Source organism: Muscardinus avellanarius (assembly GCF_963383645.1).
Source record: "Muscardinus avellanarius genome assembly, chromosome: 3".
NCBI lineage: Eukaryota > Metazoa > Chordata > Mammalia > Rodentia > Gliridae > Muscardinus > Muscardinus avellanarius.
This window is the reverse complement of record NC_137788.1, coordinates 146,612,861-146,637,189: the sequence shown is the minus strand read 5'-3', so window position 1 is coordinate 146,637,189 and position 24,329 is coordinate 146,612,861. Positions and strand designations below refer to the sequence as shown.

Sequence of the window (24,329 nt, the reverse complement as noted above, 5' to 3'; positions counted from 1 at the left end):
AGACAGTTGCTTTTGGCTTGTTTGCCTTAGAACTTTGTGATTGCAAATTTTTGATGATTAGAATCTTTTCTTCCTCTTTTCTCCTTTGGTACTGGGGATTGAAGCCAGGGGGCAGTCAGTCTCCCTCTGAACTCTACCCAACCCCTTATTTTTCAAATGGGGTCTTGCTAAATTTCTTAAGGTCTAGAACCTGTAATCCTTCCTCAGCCTCCCAAGTACTGGGATTATAGGAGTGTGTCACTGTTTCTAGAATTCAGTGCATTTGGTTTTTTATTTATTTATGGTACTGGGGATTTAACCCAAAGGTATTCTACTTCCAAGCTACACCCCCAGTGTTATTTTATTTTATTTACTTATTTGTTTGTGTGTGTGTGGTACTGGAGATTGAACCAGAGGCATTGTACCTCTGGGCTATACCCCAACCTGATTTTCTTTCTTGTTTTTTCTTTTTCTTAATATCTTATTTGGAAGCAGAGTCTTGCTAGGTTGCTGAGAGCCTCACCAAATTGCCGAGCCTGGCTTTGAACCTGCAATCCTCTTGTACAGCTTTCCAAATATTGGGATTACGGGTGTGTGTCACCATGCCTGGCTTTTATTTTGAAACAGGCTCTCACTAGGCTTCTGAGGGCCTTGCTAGGTTGCTGAGGCTGGTCTCAAACCTGCACTTCTTAGCCATGCGTTTCAAAATAAAAATAAATAAGGGCTCAGGGTGTAGCTTTGACAGTAGAATGCCTCCGAGTTCAATCCTCTGTACCAAAAAACAAAAACAAAACAAAACAACAACAACTACAAAAAAAAAAAAAAAAAAAGCCCTTCAGTCCTCCTATCTCAGCAGTACTGGGGTTGTAGGCGTGGCCGCCACCCCGCTTATCTAGTGTTAGCAATTGCTGCTGTTTGGGGTGTTCCTTACTAAGGATAAGTAGAAAACAGCATGTCACTTTGAGCTCTCACAGGTTTCAGCTTGGCAGGGTTTTCCTGCTGCTGCTCTTGAGTTGTCACAGCATTTACGAGCTTTGATTTTCCTAGCAAAAGATGGCTGAATCGCCTCTGACCAGGCTCAGCCGACCAGGTGTCCCTGAGAACAATATGCTCTTCTCGTGTAACATTGCTTGTGGCTTCCTGGTGGAAGGCAGCTGGAGCCCGCTCATATTCACACCCAGCCCGCTACTGTGCTGCGTGCTCTTCTCAGGCCCTTAAAAGGACCAATGCATTCTTGGCAGGGAGGGGACGAAGGAGGCGGGTAAAAAGTCAAGGATGAGCTGAGCTTGGTAGCATGCACCTGTAATCCTAGTGACTCAGGAGGCTGAGCCAGGAGGATTGCAAGTTCATGGACAGCCTGAGCAACTTAGCAGACCTTGTCTCAAAATAAAAATTAATAGTAACAAAAACAAAGGAGCCAGGCAATGCCTATAATTTTAGTACTTGGGAGGCAGAGAGGAGGATCACAGGTTTGAAGTCAGCCTCAGTAACTTAGTGAGGCTGTCAGCAACCTAGCAAGACCCTGTTTCCAAGTTAAAAATAAGATAGTGCTGGGAGTATAGCTTAGAGGTAGAATGTCCTTGATTCATCCCCCGGCACCACACACACAAGGCAGGGCTGGGAGTGTCGCTCAGTGGTCGGATGCTTGCCTGGTGTGCACAAGGCTCTGGGTTCAATCCAGTGTTGAGAAAACAAAACAAGGGCTCATGTGTGTTTGTTGCTGAATCCACAGTATTGGGGAGGGGAAAAAAGGAGTCATGTGTTTTCTACTAAATAGAGAAAAAATTTCATAGGAATGAAGTCTCATGTATGGATCTAAATGACATCTCATGTATGTTTTCTATTTACTTATTTATTTATTTATTTATTTATTTATTTATTTATTTATTTGTGGTACTGGGGTTCCTGGAAGCCCTTCTACCTCCGGGCTACACTCCCAGACCTATTTTATATTTTTGAAACAGGGTCTCTTACGCCAGCGCGGCTGGCTTCAAACCTGCACGATCCTCCTGTCTCCGCCTCCCAAGCGCGGGGATTACAAGCGTGCGCCCCCACGCCCGGCTCATGTATGTTTTCTAAAGGAAGGATGCATTGAGCGGTACATTAGGAATAAGGGAGGAGGCTGAGTGTTGTCCCTTTCCTCACAACATGGTCACGGAGTGATGGTGTTCCTGAGAATTGGGAGGTGTGGGAGGAGTGTTCCCTCTTTCTTGGCTAGCCCGTGGTATCCAGGCACTGAGGTTTAAGATCTGCCATATAAACTTGCCATTACATATAAGCTTCCCTTTCCCTCTTCCCTCCCCTTCCAGAATTTCTGAAACCTATTGGGGTAAAACTCAGGTGTGTGACTTCCTGTCATAGGCATGGAGTTTGCTTTGGTGTGCCAGCTGTGTGGGCAGTGGTGTGCCGACGGAGATGGCACCAAGTGACCAATGGGGACAGTGCAGCTCAGTGTCCCATGAGGCCTTGGCAGTTGCTGATTCTGTCCTCTTTCTCTTGTAGCCCTTGCCAGCACCCAGCCATGGGGGATATGAAAACCCCTGACTTTGACGACCTGCTGGCTGCCTTCGACATCCCAGACCCCACCAGCCTTGATGCTAAGGAGGCCATTCAGACTCCCAGTGAGGAGAGTGAGAGTCCTCTCAAGCCTGCAGGCATGTGCGTAGATGAGAGTGTGTCCTTGTCTCACTCAGGATCGGCCCCAGATGTGCCAGCTGTGAGTGTCATTGTCAAGAACACCAGCCGCCAGGAGTCCTTTGAGGTGGAGAAAGACCACATAGCACCCAGCCTCTTACACAATGGATTCCGGGGCTCAGACCTGCCTCCAGACCCCCATAACTGTGGGAAGTTTGATTCCACTTTCATGAATGGAGACAGCGCTAGGAATTTCCCAGGCAAGCTGGAGCCTCCCAAGTCAGAGCCATTGCCCACCTTCAGCCAGTTCAGTCCCATCTCCAGCCCAGAGTCTGAGGATCCCATCAAAGATAATGGGTTTGGGATAAAGCCCAAGCATTCTGACAGCTACTTCCCACCCACTCCTGGGTGTGGGGCTGTGGGGGGCCCAGTCCTGGAGGCTCTTGCCAAGTTTCCAGTCCCAGAGCTGCACATGTTTGATCACTTTTGTAAGAAGGAACCCAAGCCCGAACCCCTGCCCATGGAGAGCCTGGAGGCGCCTGAGCGAGCGGCACAGAAGGTCATAGAGCCCCACAAACAGCTGGACGCCCGGCGATTCTTCGGGGAAGCCTTGGGGTTCAACAGCCACCCCAACAACAGTATAGGGGAGCCTAAGAAGCTTGCCCCGGAGCTTGGCTCCTGCTCATCAGTACCCCCGAGGCAGCGCCTCAAGCCAGCTCATTCCAAGCTGTCCTCTTGTGTCGCGGCCTTGGTGGCCCTGCAGGCTAAAAGGGTGGCTAGTGTCACCCAGGAGGACCAGCCCAGCCACACCAAGGACCCTTCTGGGCCTGTTAAGGAAGGTCCCAAAGGCAGCCCCAAAATGCCCAAGTCACCAAAGAGTCCCCGGAGCCCTCTGGAGGCCACCAGGAAAAGCAGCAAGCCATCAGACAGCCCCAGGAGCATCTGCAGTGACAGCAGCAGCAAAGGCTCTCCTTCTGTGGCTGCTGGCTCCCCACCAGCAATTCCCAAAGTCAGAATCAAAACCATCAAGACTTCATCAGGGGAGATCAAGCGGACTGTTACAAGGATCCTGCCAGACCCTGACGACCCGAGTAAATCTCCTGTTGGGTCCCCTGTGGGGAGTGCCACTGCCGAGGCCCCAGGTGAGGTTCCGGGGGATGAGGGCGCCACCCTGACTGTGGAAGAGCACTTTCCTGAGGCAGGCACGAATTTAGGGAGTCCCCATGGTGACCAGAAAGGGGAGGAGAGCATGGCGCAGGCTGTTGACTCCTCATCCCCCTGTTCCAGCTCTGGGCCCCGGGCACCTAAGGCAGCTGCCTCGAGCGTGCAGCCAGGCAAGAAGCAGCGGAACCTGGCACCGCAGGCCTCCAGCCTGGCCCCTGCCAACCTGCTGCCCAAAGCTGTGCACCTGGCCAACCTGAACTTGGTGCCCCACAGCGTGGCCGCTTCCGTGGCTGCCAAGTCCTCAGCACAGAGACGGAGCCAGCCTCAGCCAACACAAATGTCAGTGCCCCTAGTCCACCAGGTGAAAAAGGCTGCCCCCCTGATCGTGGAGGTCTTCAACAAGGTCCTGCACAGCTCCAACCCCGTGCCCCTGTACGCGCCAAACCTCAGCCCACCCGTGGACAGCAGGATCCATGTGCCGGCCAGCGGGTACTGCTGCGCGGAGTGTGGCGACGCGTTCGCCTTGGAGAAGAGCCTGAGCCAGCACTATAGCCGGCGCAGCGTCCACATCGAGGTGCTGTGCACGCTGTGCTCTAGGACGCTGCTCTTCTTCAACAAGTGCAGCCTGCTGCGGCATGCCCGTGACCACAAAAGCAAGGGGCTGGTCATGCAGTGCTCCCAGCTGCTCGTGAAGCCCATCTCCGCGGACCAGATGTTCCCACCAGCCCCTGCGAACCCCCCGGCACCAGCAGCCCCAGCCCCCACCTCGTCCCCTAAACATAGCCCCACCCTGGGCAGTGCTGGCCCCACAGCCCCAGCCTTCCCACTCTACCCGGACCCCGTGAGGCTCATCCGGTACGGAAGCAAGTGTCCGGAATGTCACAAGCAAATGCGGGACTACATGGTCCTGGCTGCACATTTCCAGAGGACGGCGGAGGAAACGGAGGGGCTGGTAAGTGGGCCTATGCTGTGGGGGTGTTGGCCTGGCCCACACCGCCTCTGGCTGGGTGTGGAGGGAGGCTTGCTGAGGTGGAAACAGTGGTACACCTTAAGATTCTTAGAAGAGCATGCTGGCTGCATGGCCCACCTGGATAGATAGCACTTGGTGTTTGTAGGGAAAGACGTCCTGCCATAGCTGAGAGGAGACCCTGCACGGTTAGCAGGTGTCCCTGGACATGCCCCCACTCCACTCGGCTTCACTTGGTGGCTGTCAGGTCTCCGCTGGATGGACTTCCGTCTCTGGCAGGTGTCAGTGCAGTCTCTTATGCTCACAGAATCCAGGGACAGGCAGCTGAGTCACATCCCTGCATCGTCTGTGCTCCTCAGGCTGTCTTTAGGAAGTTGCTCTGCCCTGCAGTGGTCACAGCTATTTTCCAGTCCCTTTGGGGACACTTCAGTAGGGCCAGTGGGAGGGTTGGGGTGGGAGGGGGAGAGCGATGGCTGTGGGCCTCCCCCTTTCATCCACACTCCCACCCTTCCAGGAGCAGTTGGATTGTCTGTACTCATTCATGGTTATGCTTGATGAGATCTGGTGGGGAAGGAGGCCTTAGGACACACCTCGGGTGGGATTTCTTCCTGATTAGCCAGGTGGGGTTTGGAGGAGGGAGGGCAGGACCTTTTGGGTCCAGGGGGCGAAAGTCTGCAGGTGCTGAGCGGTTTGGGGGGTAGAGGAGGGGAGTGGGGCAAGCAGGCAGGTCTGCAGGCTTTGCAGAGGGCTTAGGGACCATGTGGGAAACTTAGTGATCTCTTGCCCTTACTTTCCCTTTTCATGAGTTAGATGGAGTGTGGCTCCTGGCCCCTTCCCAGGGCCTTCAGTGTTCTCACGGTTCCAGGTGCTGGAGTTAAGCTAGGATTCCTTTTTTGTTTTTTGTGGTACTGGGGATTGAACCCAGGTGCATTTTACCTCTGAGCTATACCCCCAGCCCTGTTTTTAAATTTTTATTTTGAAACAGGATCTCACTAGATTGAGGAGAGTCATTACTTGCTGAGGATCAAACCTGTGATCCTCCTGTCTTAGCCTCCCAAGTACTGGGATTACAGGCATGTGCCACCGCGCCTTGCTATGAATCCTTTTTCTCAGCCATGTGCTGAGGACCTTTGGCAGCGCAGCCGGATGCCAGGGCCCGTGGTTTCCTCGGAGTGCTTCTCACCGTCCTTCTAACACCTGTGCAGGCAAAGGCAGGAGGTAGGCTCCCAGCTCCTCGTTCTTTACCTTCTCCACGTCATTCTTCCCATCATGGGAGCCACACAAGAGTACCAGACAGGAAGGTTCAGGAAGGCCAGCAGGCCTCTCAGGCTCGCTCAAACCCTTCATACGCCTCCTGCCATTATGTCCCCTCTGTCTTAGGGAAGGGTAAGGCTTGAACTCTGGCGTGGAAAGCAAAGCCTTGCTGGCTGTTGGGCTTGGGTTTCCAGACTTCAGGCCTCCCGTCTTGGGCAGGGGGCACACGGGCGGCGTGGGGTGCAGGGACTGCACAACAGCATATTTGGGCTTTCTGTCTCCTTGGAAGCCTGCCCTGCTCAGAATCTGCAGTGCCTGAAGGGCTCTCTGACCCTTCCCCTTGCTTCCCAAGCCACCTTGCTAGGGCAGCATTTCAGCACAGAGGGCCTATTTTTTCCTGTTCTTAAGTTTTTATTTAACTATATTGTTATTATCACACCTAATAAAATTAATAAGTATACAGTTTAGTAGTGCTGAGTAAATTCCCATTGGTATGTGACCAATCTCCAGAACACTTTTCATCTTAGAAAACTGAAGCCCAGCACCCAGTAGACAGCAAGTCCCCTTCCGCTTCCCCACAGCCCCTGGCAATCACTATTCTGTTTTCTGTGCCTGTGAATTTGACCACTCTGGGTAGGTCGTATAATTGAAATCCTGCAGTATTTGTCTTTTTGTGACTGGCTTCTATCACTTAACATGTCCTTTAAGTTTATCCAGGTAGCATTTGTCAGAATTTCTTCTTTTTTGAAGGGGCAGGTCTTGCTACATTGGGCTGTTCTTGAACTCCAGGTCTCACGTAATCCTCTCCTCAGCCTTCTGCATAGCTGGAAGTAAAGGCTTATGCCACAGCTCCTGGCTAGAATTGCCTTCTTTTAAACGACTGAATAATGTTCTAGTGTGTGTGTGTGTGTGTGTGTGTGTGCATCTCCCTTAATGTGTTTATGGATACTTGGGCTTCTGCCATATTTTAGCTAGTCTGAACATGAACATGGGTATATCACTATCTCTTTAGGATTTTGTTTTCAGTTCTTTTGGTTATATACCCAGAAATGGCATTATTGGCTCATATGGTAATTCTGTGCTTAATTTTTGGCCAACTGCCATATTGTTTTCTTCAGCAGCCGCACCTGTTTCCATTCCCATCAACACTGCACAAGCCTGTCAATTTCTCCACATCCTCACATTTATTATTTTCTATTTTTTTTTTACCAACCACCGTAATGAACACGATGTAGCCTCCTCTATTATTTTTAGTCTAAGTGTTAAACTCATTGATTTCAGATATTTAGTATGTCTGTGTATTCAGGTATTCTTTTTGATGTTCCGTTATCCCATTTTTGGTCAAGCTGGCTGCTCTGTCCTTTTGACATGAACTCATTATCGTTGAGAAGCTTCCTGTTTTCAGTCTTAACAAGATAGTTTGCTAAACCTAAAACCAGCCACCTCTTCAAGGAGCTAGGTTTCTTTTAGTGAGCAAATGTTTTATTATTATTATTTTGGTGATATTAGGGGTGGAACCCAGAGGCTTTCTACATCCAGACTATACTCCCAGACCTATTTTATTTTTTATTTGGAAACAGGGTCTCACTAAGTTGCTGAGAGCCTAAGTAGCTGAGGCTGGCTTCGAACCTGTGCGATCCTCCTGTCTCAGCCTCCCAAGCGTAGGGATTACAAGCGTGCGCCACCACGCCCAGCTAGTGAGCAATGGTTTTAGAGGTCACAATCTGGACACTAGGTAAGCTTCTTGATAATCCATTAGTCTTTATTTCTAGGCCTTTACAGTAGCCAGAGCTTGGATATGTATTTTATTTATTTTTTGTGGTACTGGGGATTGAACCCAGAGGCATTTTACCTCTTATCTATACCCCCAACCGTGTGTGTGTGTATGTGTGTGTGTGTGTGTGTGTTAGTGGGGATTGAACCCAGGGGCATTCTACCTCTGTGCTATACCTTCAGCCCTATTTTTTATTCTTTATTTATTTTGGTGGTATTGGGGATGGAACCTAGGGGCCTTCTACCTCTGGGCTATACTCCCAGACCTATTTTATATTTTATTTGGAAACAGGGTCTCTTAAGCCAGCTGAGGCTGGCTTCGAACCTGCGCAATCCTCCTGTCTCAGCCTCCCAAGGGTGGGGATTAAAAGCGTGCGCCACCACACCTGGCTTTTATTCTTTATTTTGAAACAGGGTCTCACTAAGTTGCAGAGGGCCTCATTAAGTAGCTGAGACTGGCTGGGAACCTACAATCTTCCTGTCTTAGCCTCCCAAGTATTGGGATTACAAGTGTGTGCCACCATGCCTGGCCCTATTTTATTTTGAAACAGGGTCTCATTAGGTTAATAAGAATCTCTCTAGTTGCTGAGGCTGTCCTTGAACCTGAAATTCTCCTATCTCAGCCTCCCAAGTACAGAGATTAAAGGCTTGTGCCACCAAGCTTGGCTTTAGGATATGTATTTTAAAAGGAGAAAATAAAAACCATGAGTTTAAACTGGTACTCTAATTTAAGACCATAGAGATTTTTGTTTTGTTGTCTTGTGGTTATGGAGATCAAATGCAGGTGCATTCTACCTCTGAGCTACAACCCCAGCCCTATTTTATTTTTATTTTGAAATAGGGTCTTGCTACTTGTTGAAGCTGTACTCAAACCTGTGATCCTGCTGTCTCAGCCTCCCAAGTACTGGGATTACAGGCATGTACCACCACACCTGGCTCAGTCATAGCATTTTATGTAACAGATTTTATACTAAGAATCTTGGTTCTTAATTGTCCTACTACAATGTATATATGTACATTTATAAATTTATTTTTTCCAAAGCCGGGTGTGATGGCGCATGCTTGTAATCCCAGCATTAGGAGGCTGAGAAAAGAGGATTGTGCAGGTTCGAAGCCAAGCCTCAGCTAGTTAATGAGGCTCTTTGCAACTCAGTGAGATCCTGTTTCAAAATAAAAAATAGGTCTGGGGGTGTAGCTGGGAGGTAGAATACCCCTGGGTTCAATCCCCAGTACTGCAAAAATAAATAAATAAAATAAATTTATATTTTCCAGGCATGGTGGCGCATGCTTTTAATCCTAATACTTGGGAGGATGAGACAGGAAGATTGCATACTGTATATGCTATTCTGCATCCAAAGTTAGCTGCTAAAAAAAACAACAAGCTGGGTGTGGTGGCACATGTCTGAAATCAATACTTAGGAGGCTGAGACAGGAGGATTGCATGTTTAAGAACAGCCCTAATAGGTAGTGAAACTTTCAGCAACCTAGCAAGACTGTTTGAAAATAAAAATAAATAGGGATGGGGATGTAGCTTGGAGGTAAAATGCCCCTGTGTTCAATCCCCAGTATCACAAAACAAAACAAATACAAAAACAAACAAAAATATGAAATATCTCAAGCATATGTAAAGTGGAAAGAATGATATAATGAGGATTTCTTTAATAATTATCAACTTGTGGCCCATCTTGTTTCATATATTTTTTACCTACTGTTCTCCCCCAATGGATGGTTGTTTTTTTTTTGGGGGGGGGTGATACTGGGGTTCATGGAAACCCTTCTACCTCTGAGCTACACTCCCAGACCTATTTTTTTTTTTTTAAACAGGGTCTCTTAAGCCAGCCCGGCTGGCTTCGAACCTGTGCAATCCTCCTGTCTCCACCTCCCAAGCACAGGGATTACAAGCGTGCTCCACCATGCCCCAGTGATGGATGGGTTATTTTTAAACAAATCCCAGCACCATCATATCTGTAAATATCCTAGTATGTATCTCTGTGTTAGTCAGCTTTCTGTTATTGTAACAAGTATGTGAGACAGTCACCTTATAAAGGAAGCTCTTATTCTGGTTCAGTTTTGAAAGTTTCAGCTGTGATCAACTGGCCTCATTGCTGAGCCCATGGTGGCCCATCATGAAGCCAATGGTGTGGTGTAGAAAAGCCACACAGCTCAAAGCCAGGAAGTGAACCGGAAGGGGCGGAGTCCTTCACACCCCTAGGAGAGCACATCCCCAATGACCTGGAGGGAGGCCTCCCACCAGCCCTACCACTTAAGTTCCACCCTCTCCCAGCAGCACCAAAGGCCAGGACCTGAACACATGGGCCAAAGCATAAACAATGTCACACCTAAAAGTTAACAATTCTTATCAAATCTTGAGTGTGAAATGTCCTGAAATCATTAAGTTAGTGTTCAAATATGTCTCTCTCTTTTTTTTTTTTTTTTGGTGGTACTGGGGTTCCTGGAAGCCCTTCTACCTCCGGGCTACACTCCCAGACCTATTTTTACATTTTTATTTGGAAACAGGGTCTCCTAAGCCAGCGCGCGCGGCTGGCTTCGAACCTGCGCGATCCTCCTGTCTCCACCTCCCAAGCGCAGGATTACAAGCGTGCGCCACCACGCCCGGCACTCTCTCATTTGTTTTTACACTTGCATGTTTGAATCAAGCTTCAAAGGGGTGCCATTGCGACTGGTTTAATCTGTTTGTTGTTCTTCCTCGCTGTCCTTTTTTTCCTCTTACAATTTTTTTAAGACACTGGGTTGTTTGTCTTGTAGAAGCTCCTTAGTCTGAATTTTCTGATTAAAACAGAGACCTTTTTCTATCTTCCCTAACAATTTGTCCCTCTGAGCGCCTCCTCTGATTCAAGGTCAGTGCCCCGCAGTGAATAGTACAAGCATCCTTCCTCCTGAGGACACAGGAAAGGCCTCTCCAAGCCTGAGGTGCCATCTCAGCCTGCGGTCCCCTCTTGATCTCTGGGTTTTGCCCATTAGAGGAAGAGACTCACAGTCCTGGAGGTGCGCAGGGAAGGCAAGGCCAGGTCTGGCTCTGTCTGACAAGGCGGCCGCAGCACTGGCCTGAGTGTCGGGGTCAGCACAGTTGACCTTGGACAGTGGCAAAGGAGAATGGCTGGGGAGAAGGCTGTTCCACCCTATCCTTGGAGAGCCAGGCAGCTGTGATGGGAAGCCATGCTCTGTGACCCCTGTATAATCTGCTCTCTTGGTGTTCTTTCCTAGACGTGCCAGGTATGCCAGATGCTGCTGCCCAACCGGTGCAGCTTCTGTGCCCACCAGCGGGTCCACGCACACAAGTCCCCCTACTGCTGCCCGGAGTGCGGGGTCCTCTGTCGCTCTGCCTACTTCCAGACCCATGTAAAGGAGAATTGCCTGCACTATGCCCGCAAGGTGGGCTACAGGTGGGTGCTGCTGGCTCACAGTCCCGGTATCGCCCAATATATGGTCCTTCTGGGCCAGAACACATTATTGAGACTGAGAGGTTTGGTCTTAAAGCTAGTAGGATAAGAATGTTTGATAATTGGACAGATGCTTTTATTTTATAGAGGACGGGAAGAACAAGAGAGAAGAATGAGTTTTAAAACAATTAGGTGTCCGGCGTGGTGGCACTAGCTTGTAATCCCTGTGCTTGGGAGGTAGAGACAGGAAGATCGCACAGGTTCGAAGCCAGCCGCACTGGCTTAAGAGACCCTGTTTCAAAAAATAAAAAAGTATAAAATAGGTCCAGGAGTGTAGCCCGGAGGTAGAAGGGCTTCCAAGAACCCCAGTACCACCAAAACAACAACAACAACAACAACAACAAAAAACAAGTAAGCCAGGTATAGTGGCGCATTCCTGTAATCCCAGTACTTGGGAGGATGAGGCAGGAGGATTTCAGGTTCAAAGCTAGCCTTGGCAATTTATGAGCCTCTCAGCAACCTAGGAGACTCTATTTCCAAATAAGAAATAAAATCGGGCTGGGAGTGTAGCCCGAATGTAGGATGTCTCTAGGTTTAATCCCCACTATCAGAAATCCAAAACAGCCCGTGTGGTGGTGCACGCTTGTAATTCCAGTGCTTGGGAGGCTGAGACAGGAGGATCGCACAGGTTCGAAGCCAGCCTCAGCTACTTAGTGAGGCTCTCAGCAACTTAGTGAGACCCTGTTTCCAAATAAAGTATAAAATACGTCTGGGAGTATAGCCTGGAGGTAGAAAAGCCACTGGGTTCCACCCCCAGTACCACACACACACACACACACACACACACACACACACACACACAATAACAATAAATAAATAAATAAATACAGTAAATAAAGAGGGTTGTAAAAGGGGTATAGTTTGGAAGTAGATTGATCTTGGGTTTAATCCCCAGTGTCACAAAGAAATAAAATAAAAAATAGCTTGGAAGGGGAATTTTGGGGAGGGGGATAGAATATACATGATATTGGCTGGGCATAGTGACACACGCTTGTAATTCCAGCATTTGGGAGGCTGACACAGGAGGATTGCGGTTCACAGCCAGCCTCAGTTACTTAGTGAGGCCCTTTGCAACTCAGTGAGACCCTGTTTCAAAATAAAGAATTAAAAAAAAAAAAATAGGTCTGGGAGTGTAGCTCGGGGGTAGAATGCCCCTGGGTTCCATTCCCAGTACTGTTAAAAAAAAAAAAAGAACATACATGATATTAATAAATAATAGAATATAAATAAAAATAGTTCAGAAAGGGGATTTAAAAAATTTTTTTTATATACATATAACAGTCTTGTTTTTTTTTCTGGTACTGGGGCATACTATATCTGAGTTACATCCTCATTCCTGTTTTATTTTTAAAAGTTATTTATGTATTTATGTATGTATGTATGTATTAATTTATTTATGGTACTGGGGATTGAACCCAGGGCCATTTTGCTTCTGTGCTATACCCCGGGCCTATTTTTATTTTTATTCTTTATTTTGAAACAGGGTCTCACTAAATAGCTGATGCTGTTCTTGAACCTGCAATCCTCCTGTTTCGGTCTCTCAAATACTGCAATTACAAGTGTGTGCCATTACATCCAGCTTATTTTTCATTTTGAAATGGTCTCACTAAATTACTGAGACTGACTTCAAACCTGTGATTTTCCTGTCTCAGTCTCCTGGTTTTAAAAAGTATATAAATTTAATTTGCTCACAAAATTACCATGTTTGGCATACTAAATTTAAAGTACTGTTTTACCCAGGCATGGTGGCATTCTAGTACTTGTGAGGCTAAGACAGAAGGATTGTAAGTTTGAGGACAGCTTTAGCAAGTAATGAGACTCTCATCAACCTAGCGAGACCCAGTTTCAAAATAAAAATAAAATCCAGGTGTGGTGGTGCACACTTGGAATCCCAGTACTTGGGAGGCTGAGACAAGAGGATCTAGGTTTGCAGCCAGCCTCAGGTACTTGGCGAGGCCCTCCACAACTTAGTGAGACTCTGCTTCAAAATAAAGAATAAAAAATGGGTCTGGAGGTGTATGTTGGAGGTAGAAAGTCCTGGGTTCCATCCCCAGTACGGCAAAAAATAATAGTAATAGTGATGATGATGATGATGATGATGATAAAGATGATGGTGGTGGTGGTGGTGGTGGTGGTGGTGGTGATGGTGATGATGATGGTGGTAGTGGTGGTGATGATGATGGTGGTGGTGATGATGATGATGGTGGTGGTGGTGGTGGTGATGGTGATGATGATGGTGGTGGTGATGATGATGATGGTGGTGGTGGTGGTGATGGTGATGATGATGATGGTGGTGGTGGTGGTGGTGGTGATGATGGTGGTGGTGGTGATGATGATGGTGATTATGATGGTGGTGGTGGTGGTGATGATGATGGTGATGATGGTGGTGGTGGTGATGATGGTGATGATGATGATGATGGTGGTGGTAGTGGTGGTGGTAGTGATGATGATGATGATGAAAGAAAGGAAGGAAAGAAGGAAGGAAGAAATAAAGAGAATACAACAGGCCTAATGGTGCTCACTTGTAATCCCAGTGCTTGAGACCCAAGACAGGAGGAGTGTAGGTTCAAGGCCACCCACAGCAACTTAGTGAGACCCTGTTTCAAAATAAGAAATAAAATTGGGCCATGGGTGTAGTTTAGAGGTAGAATGCCTGTGAGAACACACACACACACACACACACACACACACACACACACAGGAATAAAAGTAGGGCTGGGGGTATAGCTCAGAGGTAGAATGCTCCTGGGTTCAATCCCCAGCACTGCAAAACAAATTAAAAAAAAAAGAATAAAATAAAATAGGGCTAGGGGTATAGCTTGTAGATAGAATGCCCCTGGGCTCAGTACCACATAAAAAACAAACAAACAAACAAACAAATAGAGCTGGAGATGTAGCTTGGAGGTAGGGGTCAGTACCCAGTTCCACAAAAAGTAAATTAAAAATAAAGTGCTATTTCAATAATAAACTTCCTGATTGCAGTCTTTTATTTATTGTTTATTTTTTATTTTTGGTGGTACTGGGGTTCCTGGAAACCCTTCTACCTCCGGGCTATACTCCCAGACCTATTTTATACTTTTTATTTGGAAACAGATCTCTTAAGCCAGCACAGCTGGCTTCGAACCTACATAATCCTCCTGTCTCTGTTTCCCAAGCGCGGGGATTACAAGCGTGTGCTACCACGCCTGGCAATTGCAATGTTTTAAATGTTCTCAGTTATGTTAACCAAAGCCATAAGATACCAGCCTCAGAGGGCTCTCAGGTCTTCATTTTGGTTAGTTTTTATTATTTGTGAGAGACAGATAAAACCTTAGAATGGAAAAAACACAATCAGTCTTGTAGTAAAACCAAGAAAACCCTTATTTTAGACTAAGTCTTTCTTATTTATTTATTTATTTGTTTGTTTATTTATGTATTTATATTTTTGGTACTGGGGTTTGAACCCAGGGGCATTCTACTTCCAAGCTACACCCCCAGCCCTATTTTAGTCTTTTTTTTTTTTTGGTGGTGCTGGGGGTGGAACTCAGAGGCTTTCTACTTCCAGGCTATACTCCCAGACCCATTTCATACTTTATTTGGAAACAGGGTCTCACTAAGTTGCTGAGAGCCTCACTAAGTAGCTGAGGCTGGCTTCGAACCTGTGCGATCCTCCTGTCTCAGCTTCCCAAGCGCAGGGATTATAAGCGTGCGCCACCACGCCTGGCTTTTATTCTTTATTTTGAAACAAGGTCTTACTAAGTTGTGGAGAGCCTCACAAGTTGCTGAGGCTGGCTGTGAACCTGTGATCCTCCTGTCTCAGCCTCCCAAGAACTGGGATTACAAGTGTGCACCACCAAACTCTGCTCCCAGCTCTCCTTTATTGTGTCAAATAATTACAAGCAAGATGTCATTTTCAATAAGAAGATCAAAATGTGGGAGAAAACTCAATCTGGAACTCATTGGCTCAGTTTTTACGTGTGTGTGTGTGTGTGTGTGTGTGTGTGTGTGTGTGTGCGCGCGCGTGCGCGTGTGTGTGTGTGTTTTACTGGGGATTGAACCCAGAGATGTTCTACCTCTAAGCTATACCCTTATCCCTGTTTTATCTCTTATCATGGACAGTGCTAAATTGCTGAAACTGGCCACAATCCTGTGATCCTCCTGCCTTAGCCTCTCAAGTACTGGGATCACAGATGTGAACCACCATACCTGGCTTTTCATTTTCACTTCTGAAAATTTTGACTGAATTTAGTCATTTGCTGCTCTTTAGAATTCCTTCCTTCCTCCCCCTCCTCTCTTTCTTTTGTTTCTTTTCTAAGTGGTATTGGGAATTGAACAGAGAGGCATTCTACTACCGAGCTAAACCCCCAGAAGGATTTTGCTTCTTATTTGGAAACAGGGTCGCACTAGGTTGCTGGGAGCTTCACTAAATTGCTGAGGCTGTCCTTGAACCTGTGATCTTCCTGTCTCAGCCTTACAAGTGCTAGGATTATAAGTGTGCATCACACACCCAGCTAGAATTTCAAAAACCTTTGAATTAGCTCACGTGACTTTTTGTTGTGTGTGTTAGGTTGTGTGTCTTGAGCATTATGCTAGACACTCAGGATAGAGATGTTTAAGACATAGCTTTTAGCCAGGTGAGGGGGCACATGCCTGCAATCCCAGTACTTGGGAAGCTGAGATGGAGGATTGCAGTTTCTAGAACAGCTTTAGGAACTTAGGGAGACCCTATTTCAACATAACAAATAAAAGGACTTGGGTGGAGCCTAGATATAGAATGCCCCTGGATTAGCGCCGAGCGTGGTGGTGCACGCTTGTAATCCCCGCAGTTGGGAGGCGGAGACAGGAGGATTGCGTAAGTTCGAAGCCAGCCGTGCTGGCTTAAGAGACCCTGTTTCCAAATAAACATATAAAATAGGTCTGGGAATGTAGCCCGGAGGTAGAAGGGCTTCCAGGAACCCCAGTACCTGGAAGGGATCCCCTGGATTAAATCCCCAGGACGGACGGACGGACAGACGGACGGACGGACGGAAGGAAGGAAGGAAGGATGGAAGGAAGGAAGAGACATAGCTCTTGCCCTGGTCATTATAATTCAGTGGTAAGCCCCACTATGATGGAATGCTCAGACAATTTTCTACAGGACACATTAGGGAGTTTCCAGGCAGAAGAAAGGGAGAGAGCCTATCTGCAAGGGTACAGGCAGGCAGACCAGCAGACACAGGCGCTTTAAAGCAGCCGTGCAGAGGTATGGCAGGATGAATGGGGACTGAGGAGAAGTGATCCTGGGGAGCTGGGGGCGGCCAGAACCTGTGAGACCTGTGTGCCTTAGCAGGCATTTGGACCTTATCCAGTGGATAGCAAGGAGCTTTGGAAATTTGCAGTAGGGAGAGATCCGGCTATGGGTGTTTTAGGAAGATCACTGTGGGAAGTCAACATAGGCATTAGACAGTGGAGAGGCTGGAGACTGCCTAAGAGGCGAGTGTGATGGTCCAGACGAGATGCTGAGGGCTTTGCTCAATTACTGAGGCTAGCCTTACACCTGCGATCTTAACTGTCTTAACCTCCCAAGCACTGAGATTATAAGTGTGCACCTCCATACCCAGCTAGCATCAAGATTTGATAATAGCTTTCTTAAGGGAATGAGGGATGAGGAAAGGTTAGTGATGAATACAGAGTTTTGACTTGGTATAAATATTTCTAAAGAGTCACTTTGTTTGTTCACTAGTGAAGTGAAATTATTCTAAAACTTTTTATATATATTTTACATAATCCTTTTGTGTGTGTGTGTGGAACTGGGTTTGGAACCCAGGGGCATTCTACCTCTGAGCTATACCCCTAGCCCTATTTTTTACTTTTTATTTTGAAACAGGTTCTCACGGAGTTGCAGAGGGCCTCACTAGTAGCTCAGGATGCCCGCAAACTGCCATCTTCCTGTCTTGGGATTTCAAGCGTGCGCCACCATGCCCAGCTATTTCATATAATTCTATAAATATTTCATATAATTCTATAATTGTCTGTTTTCTCTAAAAATGTGGTCAAAGGATCCAGGTGTGGCGGTGCACATGTATAGGCCCAGTACTTGGAAGGCTGAGAGAGGAGGATTGCAGGTTCAAGGCCAACCTAAGCAATGTAATGAGAGCCTTGGCGATTTAGAGAAACCCTGTTTCAAAATAAAAAATAAACCAGGCCTAGTGGTGCGTGCCTGTAATCTCAGTACTTGGGAGGCTGAGACACAAGGATCGTAGATTCAAAGCCAGCCTCAGCAATTCAGGGAGGCCATCAGCAGCTCAGCGAGACCCTCTTTCCAAATAAAAAGATCAAACACAGCTTGGGAGGTCGCTCCAAGGCAGGATGTCCCTGGTTCAGTCCCCAGCACCCGAGAACAGCAGCAACAGAAGTGTGGCCAGAGGTTGCGGGGACTGGCTTTCTCCTCTGTACACTTTCTAATCAGTTTGTAAATGCTCACATTTGGTTCTTCACCAAGGCTGCTTGGTGTGCGCGCCTTCCTCTGTCCCGTAGCAGGCAGCCATGTCTTCACAGCCACCCAGCCCTGTTCCTCCTCGCTCTTATGTCAGTGAGGTTTCTCAGAGAGCATCTACTGGGTAAACAGAATGAATTCTCAGTGGCATTTGAGAAGGGCATATTTACATTATTTCTATAGGAATTTAGCCAGACTGTAAAAATAGTACACATAGCAAGTATACTTGGCCACTTGAATGAATTTGGAAATATGTGTGACTTTTTTTCTTCTTAGAATACCTTGTAGTATGGAACTACTACTGAGAGCTAAAAGTTGGGTTCACTTTTGTTTTGGTTCTGGCACTGAACCGAGGATCTCTAGTTTCACTATTTTATTTAGCAGAAAAGAAAAGAAAATAGTTAAGTAGCTTGGGTAGAAACTTTATAGTTCAAAGCATGTACAAATTTAGTAATGAATGCACTTCAGAATTCCCATCAAATAGCTTTCTAGTTCTGTGGGCTGTTCCTGTGGCTACTTATTTGCAAAGGTGATCTGTTGTCCCTTGACTTCTCTTCTTCATATGGGAAAGAAGAAGGATGATCTGGATTCTGGGAAGATTTTTGTAGATTGTGAAAATAGGCTAATATAATGAAGTAAAGTCAAATATACAGGAATCAGAAGATTCTTTTTTTGTGTATATACTGGGAATTGAACCCAGGGGTATTCTACCTCCAAGTTACACTCCATCCCTATTTTTTATTTTTTATACTTACACTTATTATTTATTTATTTATTTTGTGGTACTGGGGAGGGAACCCAGGGCATTCTACCTCAGAGCCACGTCCCATCCCTATTTTTTATTCTTTATTTTGAAACAGGGTCTCAATGAATTGCAGAGCTCCTTACTAAGTAGTTGAGGCTAGCCGTGAACCATGATCCTCCTGTCTCAGCCTCCTGAATGCTAGGATTACAAGCATGTGCCACCAAGCCTGGCCCTATTTTTTATTTTGAAACAGGGTCTTGCTAAGTTGCTGAGGGTGTCCTTGAACCAGTGATCCTCCTGCATTAGCCTCTCCCGGGGTAACAGGAGTATGCACACCTGGATATGTCAAAAACTATTTAAGCATGGGCAGGACTTGCTTTCAGTAAAGCAGTAGCCCCTCTTTTAGTGCCTTCTGGGATGTCAGTCAACATTCTCACCTCTGTCCACAAATACCTGAGAATCACAATTTAGAAGAAGGACTTATTTGCTTATGAATCTGAAGATTTCAGTCCATGTATATATAGTACATTTTATGCAGGCCACCAAGCAGGAGCAGGGGCGTGAGGGGAGGAAGCAGGAAGAGGGAGAGACCCAGGGATACACATAATTCTCAAGACCACACCCCCAGTGACCTGCCCCTCCTGACCGCCCTCTCTGGACCTGCTACACTGGGGCTGCTTTCAACACAGCACCAAGCACTTCTCGGGGACACTTTAAATCCCATCTGTAACAGGGTTCAAGGTCACAGGGGCAGTCAGCACTGCAGCAAGAGGGAAGTCAGGAAGAGCAGGGAGCAGGGAAGGTGTGTCCACAGGCAGAGGGAACACTGAGCCCCAGAGAGGGATGAGGAACCTTGATGGATGCGGGGGGAGGGAAGGCGAATGGTCATCTCTTTCTATGATACTGAAAAAAGGCAGTGTTTCTAGAGAGATGTTTTGAGTTTGAGTTTCAGAGCTGGGCATAGTGGCACATGCTTGTAATCCCAGCATTTGGGAGGCAGAGACAGGAAGATCAATGGTTCATGACCAGCCTCAGATACTTAGATGCTTTGCAACTCAGTGAGACCCTGTTTCAAAATAAAGGGAAAAAAAACAGGGCTGGGAGTGTGACTTGTGGTAGAATGCCCCTGGGTTTCATCCCTAGTACTGCCAAAAAAAAAAAGAGTTTCACATGGCCTCAATTTTAGAAAATTATTTACATTCATACATCATAAAAATATTTATCTATAAAATAAAACTCAGAAAATACAAATTGGTAGGGAGAAAAAATGAGAAGTTATTCATAGTCCCACCTAAGAGTTGTCACCACGCTTCTGAGCTGCCTGTCCAGAATGGGACCAGCCATTTATGGCTATTGAAATGTGGCCAGTGCGACTGAGAAGTGGAGTTTATAACATTATTTCATTAATTTAAATTTAAACAGCCGTGGGGACAGTGTGGCTGCAGAAGTTGGGGGCACTGGGGAACTCTGCTCTGGGTGCCGCCTGCTGGGCCCCACCCGGCCTGTGTTGAACGTGGGGGTTAATGCGGCCACTGTGCAAGTGCAGTCAGTCCCTGCTTTCTGCAGCCCCTCCCGGAATCCTCTTGGGCTTCTGCACTTGCGGTTGACAAGGCTTTGTTGTTACTGAGCTGTTCCCTCCTGCCCTCCCGCCTCCCTCAGGTCAGCACGCTGCTGGGCATCCTCCGGCAGTGGGGTGGGGGGCACGCCCCGGGCTTGAGGGCCTTGAGTGTCCACAGGGTGCCGGAGTGGATGGATGTGCATGTGGAAGAGGAAACCTGAGCGTTTCGGTGGGGAGAGGGTGGGTGGGAAACTCCGTCCTTACCCTCCAGCCCTGTTTCCCCAGCTCCGTCTCTGGGTACAGTGCTCCCTCTTCTCTTGTCCAGGTGCATCCACTGTGGTGTCGTCCACCTGACCTTGGCCTTGCTGAAAAGCCACATCCAGGAGCGACACTGCCAGATTTTCCACAAATGTGCGTTCTGTCCCATGGCCTTCAAGACTGCCAGCAGTACTGCGGACCACTGCGCCACCCAGCACCCCAGTCAGCCCCACAAGCCCTCCCAGTGAGTGCAGCCCCAGGGCCCACTCCCTGGGGTGGAGACAGTGGCCTGGGCACTTAGGGGGAGGAGTCGGATGGGCTGGGAAGCTGAGGCTAGTGGCAGAGAGACCTGGAGTCTATGGACATCCTGAGACCGAGGCTGGGACCATCCGCCCTGGCTCAGGGTAGTGCTTCCCTAAACCGGTTCCTGGTTCAGAGAGAGCAGAGAAGGGGTGGGGGCTGTGCAGTGCTACAGCTGAGCCTGGGCCACCCATGCCCGGGACTTGTCTCGTCAGGCTCATTTATAAGTGCTCCTGTGAAATGGTCTTCAACAAGAAGAGGCACATTCAGCAGCACTTTTACCAGAATGCCAGCCAGGTGCAGGCAGGCGTCTTTAAGTGCCCTGAGTGCCCGCTCCTGTTCCTGCAGAAGCCGGAGCTCATGCAGCACGTCAAGGTGGGTGCCTAGGGGAGGAGGGCGTGCGCCCCCGCCAGGGTCTGGCTCTGTGCACCTGTCCCCTCGCCCAGGCATTGATGGCCCTCCCCATCCCCAGAGCACCCACGGTGTTCCCCGAAATGTGGACGAGCTGTCCAGCCTCCAGTCTTCAGCAGACACATCCTCGAGCCGCCCCAGCACTCGAGTCCCTGCTGAGCCCCCAGCCTCTGGTGTGGCTGGCCGGGGCAGCTCCCTGCCCTCTGGCCGCTGGGGCAGGCCTGAAGCCCACCGCAGGGCCGAAGCTAGGCCCCGGCTGAGGAACACCGGCTGGACCTGCCCGGAGTGCCAGGAGTGGGTTCCTGACCGAGAGAGCTACGTGTCCCACGTGAAAAAGACCCATGGTCGGGTAAGTGCAGGCCCCTTCACAACAGGTGCCAAGGCCTCAGGGCCTATGCCTGTGGGGTCAAGAGCCCCATGCTGGACTCCTTAGGGCCCTGGTGCTTTGGCAGGCGACGCTGCGGGTCTGCGGCTTCAGGGGCATTTTCCTCTCGGCCCATGTCATCTGAGAAGAATGGTGCATCCAGAAGTGCTGTGGGTTCTGACGCTTTGTGACTTGTCGCCCCCTCCTTAGACGTTGAAGCGATACCCATGTCGGCAGTGTGAGCAGTCATTCCACACCCCAAGCAGCCTGCGCAAACACATCCGTAACAACCACGACACTGTGAAGAAAGTCTACACTTGCGGGTGAGTCCTAGAGACGGAAGCAAGAGGTCCAAGGTTCAGACACTGTCTCCAGCCTGCTGGGCATGGATGAGTTCCTAATGGGGAAAACACTGGCGGAATCAGAAATCAGAGGGACCAGCTTCCAAGTCCTGGGGGCCCTGCACCTTCCCTGTCTGGCTCCCCACCTGAGCCCACACAGCCTGTTGGTGGCCAGGGGCTCTGAGGTCTTAATGGCGGCATGTGGTGTGCCCCTGCTGGCGACCATCTGCCCGTGCTTTGGTGCGCTGACCACCAGCCCAGCACTGGGGCCTCTGGATGGTTGGTAGTGGAGGGAGGTCATGGCCAAGGGCCAGGTGTCAAGTGTGCTGGTTGGATCTCACTGGTGCGGCTGCCTGCCCAGATGCTCCAGCCTGGGCTTGAGGGCGGGGTGTGAGGGAGCTCTCCGGCTGCCTCTTGCAGGTACTGCACTGAGGACAGCCCCAGCTTTCCTCGGCCCTCCCTCCTGGAGAATCACATCAGCCTTATGCATGGCATCAGAAACCCTGATTTGAGCCAGACGTCCAAAGCCAGACCTCCGGGTGGCGATTGCCCTCAGGTGAGTGCCCCTCCCCGGAGCTGCCTGCACAGGGACGCGTCGAGCCAAGGGGCTGTCTGTAGCTGTGACTGTGGAGTGACCCTGAGTGTGGGTCACTCTGCTTCCATGTGACCCCCTGGGCGCTGCACATGGTGGGGCAGGGGCGGAGGCCCACCTGCCAGCTTCAGTGCTGTTACTGGGTCGGCTTTGCGCTGGCAGCACGGGCCTTTCTCCCATGGGGCAGGGCAGGCAGGGCTCGTGGTACGCCACCCAGCTGCCTTCCTGCCCCACCAGCTTTAGGAGGAGTTGAGCCTGCTGTGTAGGCCCCTGGCCCCTGACCTGGTCCCCATCCCATGCCTCATCTGTTTCTGCTGAACTTACGGACTGGCAGCTTTCCCTCCTCGCTGCAGACTCCTGACCCTGGCAGAGGAGCGTGGGGAGCGCAGGGCTGCCTGGGGTTCCAGGGCATTCTCCACTCTCGGCCTGTTTGGAGAGTGGTGCTGGTTGGCAGAGGCCTTTTTGTGGATCGTAGGTGGGGTATCCATTGGATTGTTGGCAACATCTTTCTATCTTCCCCATCCCCAAGTGTACATACCCTCTGACCCAGCACTTCTGTTTCTGGGGCTTACTGTTAGAAAGCGTTGCCTTGGGCATAAAGGAGTGGGTCCAAGGCTGTTTGCTATGCCTGTGTGCAGCAGCTGACCAGAGCACAACCAAATGCTTCCGGGCTGTTGTCCCCACAGAGCGTGCTGAGGGAGAACGATGCCTGTGTGTGCTCATGGAGATACGCTCCCCCGCATGTTGTTACGTGAGAAATGCAGGGTGAAGAGAGCCGGGCGCAGCAGCACATGCCCCGTAATCCCACCTTGGAAGGCTGAGACAGGAGGACTGCAGGCTCAAAGCCAGCCTCGACAACTTAGCGAGGCTCTCAGCAACCCAGGGAGAACCTGTTTCCAAATAAATAAAATCGGGCTGGGGATATAGCTGGGAGGTGGAATGCCTCTGGGTTTAATTCCTAGGACCAAAAAGAGAAAAGATGCAGGGTGAAGAGAAGTGTGCGTGAGTGTCACCGTTCTGCACAGTGGTTTGTTTTCATCCATGTGTAGGGTCTCTGAGGGGCCACAAAGCCCAGGTATTTGGTGTTCTTGGGAGGGCAGGCCTGGGGAGTGGGAAGAGGCTCAATCTGCTTGATATCCTTCCTGTTTATGTGGGATGTTGTGCCATTGCATATGTTACATTGAAAGACAAAGCATGGGCCAGGCGTGGTCCATGTAGGCACACGCAAAATCCCAGTACTTGGGAGGCTGAGACAGGAAGACCACAGGTTAAGGTCAGCCTCAGCAACTTAGTGAGACCCTGTTCCAAAGTAAAAAAATAAGAGGGCTGGGGGTATAGCTCAGAGGTAGAATATCCTGGTTCAACACACACACAAACACACACACACACACACACACACACACACACACACACACACACACACACGGAAACAAACCAAACCAGTGTCCAGGTGGCCCTGGCCTGCCTTGAGGTGTTCAGCCACATGGTCATGTGGCAGCTCACGCCCAGGGCTCAGCCTGGCTGTTTCTCCTTTCAGGTGAACCATCTGAAAAGACCAGTCAGTGGAGCAGGGGATGCTCCAGGCACCAGCAATGGCCAGACTGTCTCTTCCACCAAAAGGCACAAGCCCCTCTTTCAGTGTGCAAAGTGTAGCTTTGCCACGGACTCGGGGCTCGAGTTTCAGGGCCACATACCTCAGCATCAGGCGGACAGCTCCACGGCCCAGTGTCTCTTCTGTGGCTTGTGCTACACCTCTGCCAGCTCCCTCAGCCGCCACCTCTTCATCGTTCATAAAGTAAGAGACCAGGAAGAGGAGGAGGAAGAGGAGGGAATGGAGGTGAAAGTGGAAGCGGCAGAGCCCGAGGAGGCCTCTGGGGAGGAGGTGGCTATGGAGACGAGAGAGAATGGACAGGAGGACTGTGCTGGTGAGCCTTCGTTGGCCGACCCGGAGGCAGCGTCACTGGGCCTGGCCCCGGAGGAGGACCGAGCCCCGGAGGACCGTGCCCCAGAGGCTCAGAGTCAACCACAGGCTGCTCAGGACCCGGACAGCGGTGCACCGCCCCCTCAGGTGTGA

At 49.2% G+C, this 24,329-nt stretch overlaps 1 protein-coding gene across 1 annotated transcript; it reads left to right on the top strand.

Annotated features, from left to right (window-relative positions):
• Positions 1–2,500: 2,500 nt before the first annotated feature.
• Positions 2,501–24,329, top strand: ZNF592 (zinc finger protein 592; the record flags this gene model as incomplete). Its single annotated transcript, XM_080691000.1, has 8 exons — positions 2,501–4,729; positions 10,997–11,175; positions 20,315–20,491; positions 20,763–20,922; positions 21,020–21,307; positions 21,533–21,645; positions 22,084–22,219; positions 23,793–24,329. 8 exons carry the CDS (start codon positions 2,501–2,503, stop codon positions 24,327–24,329), a joined length of 3,819 nt encoding a protein of 1,272 aa, XP_080547126.1.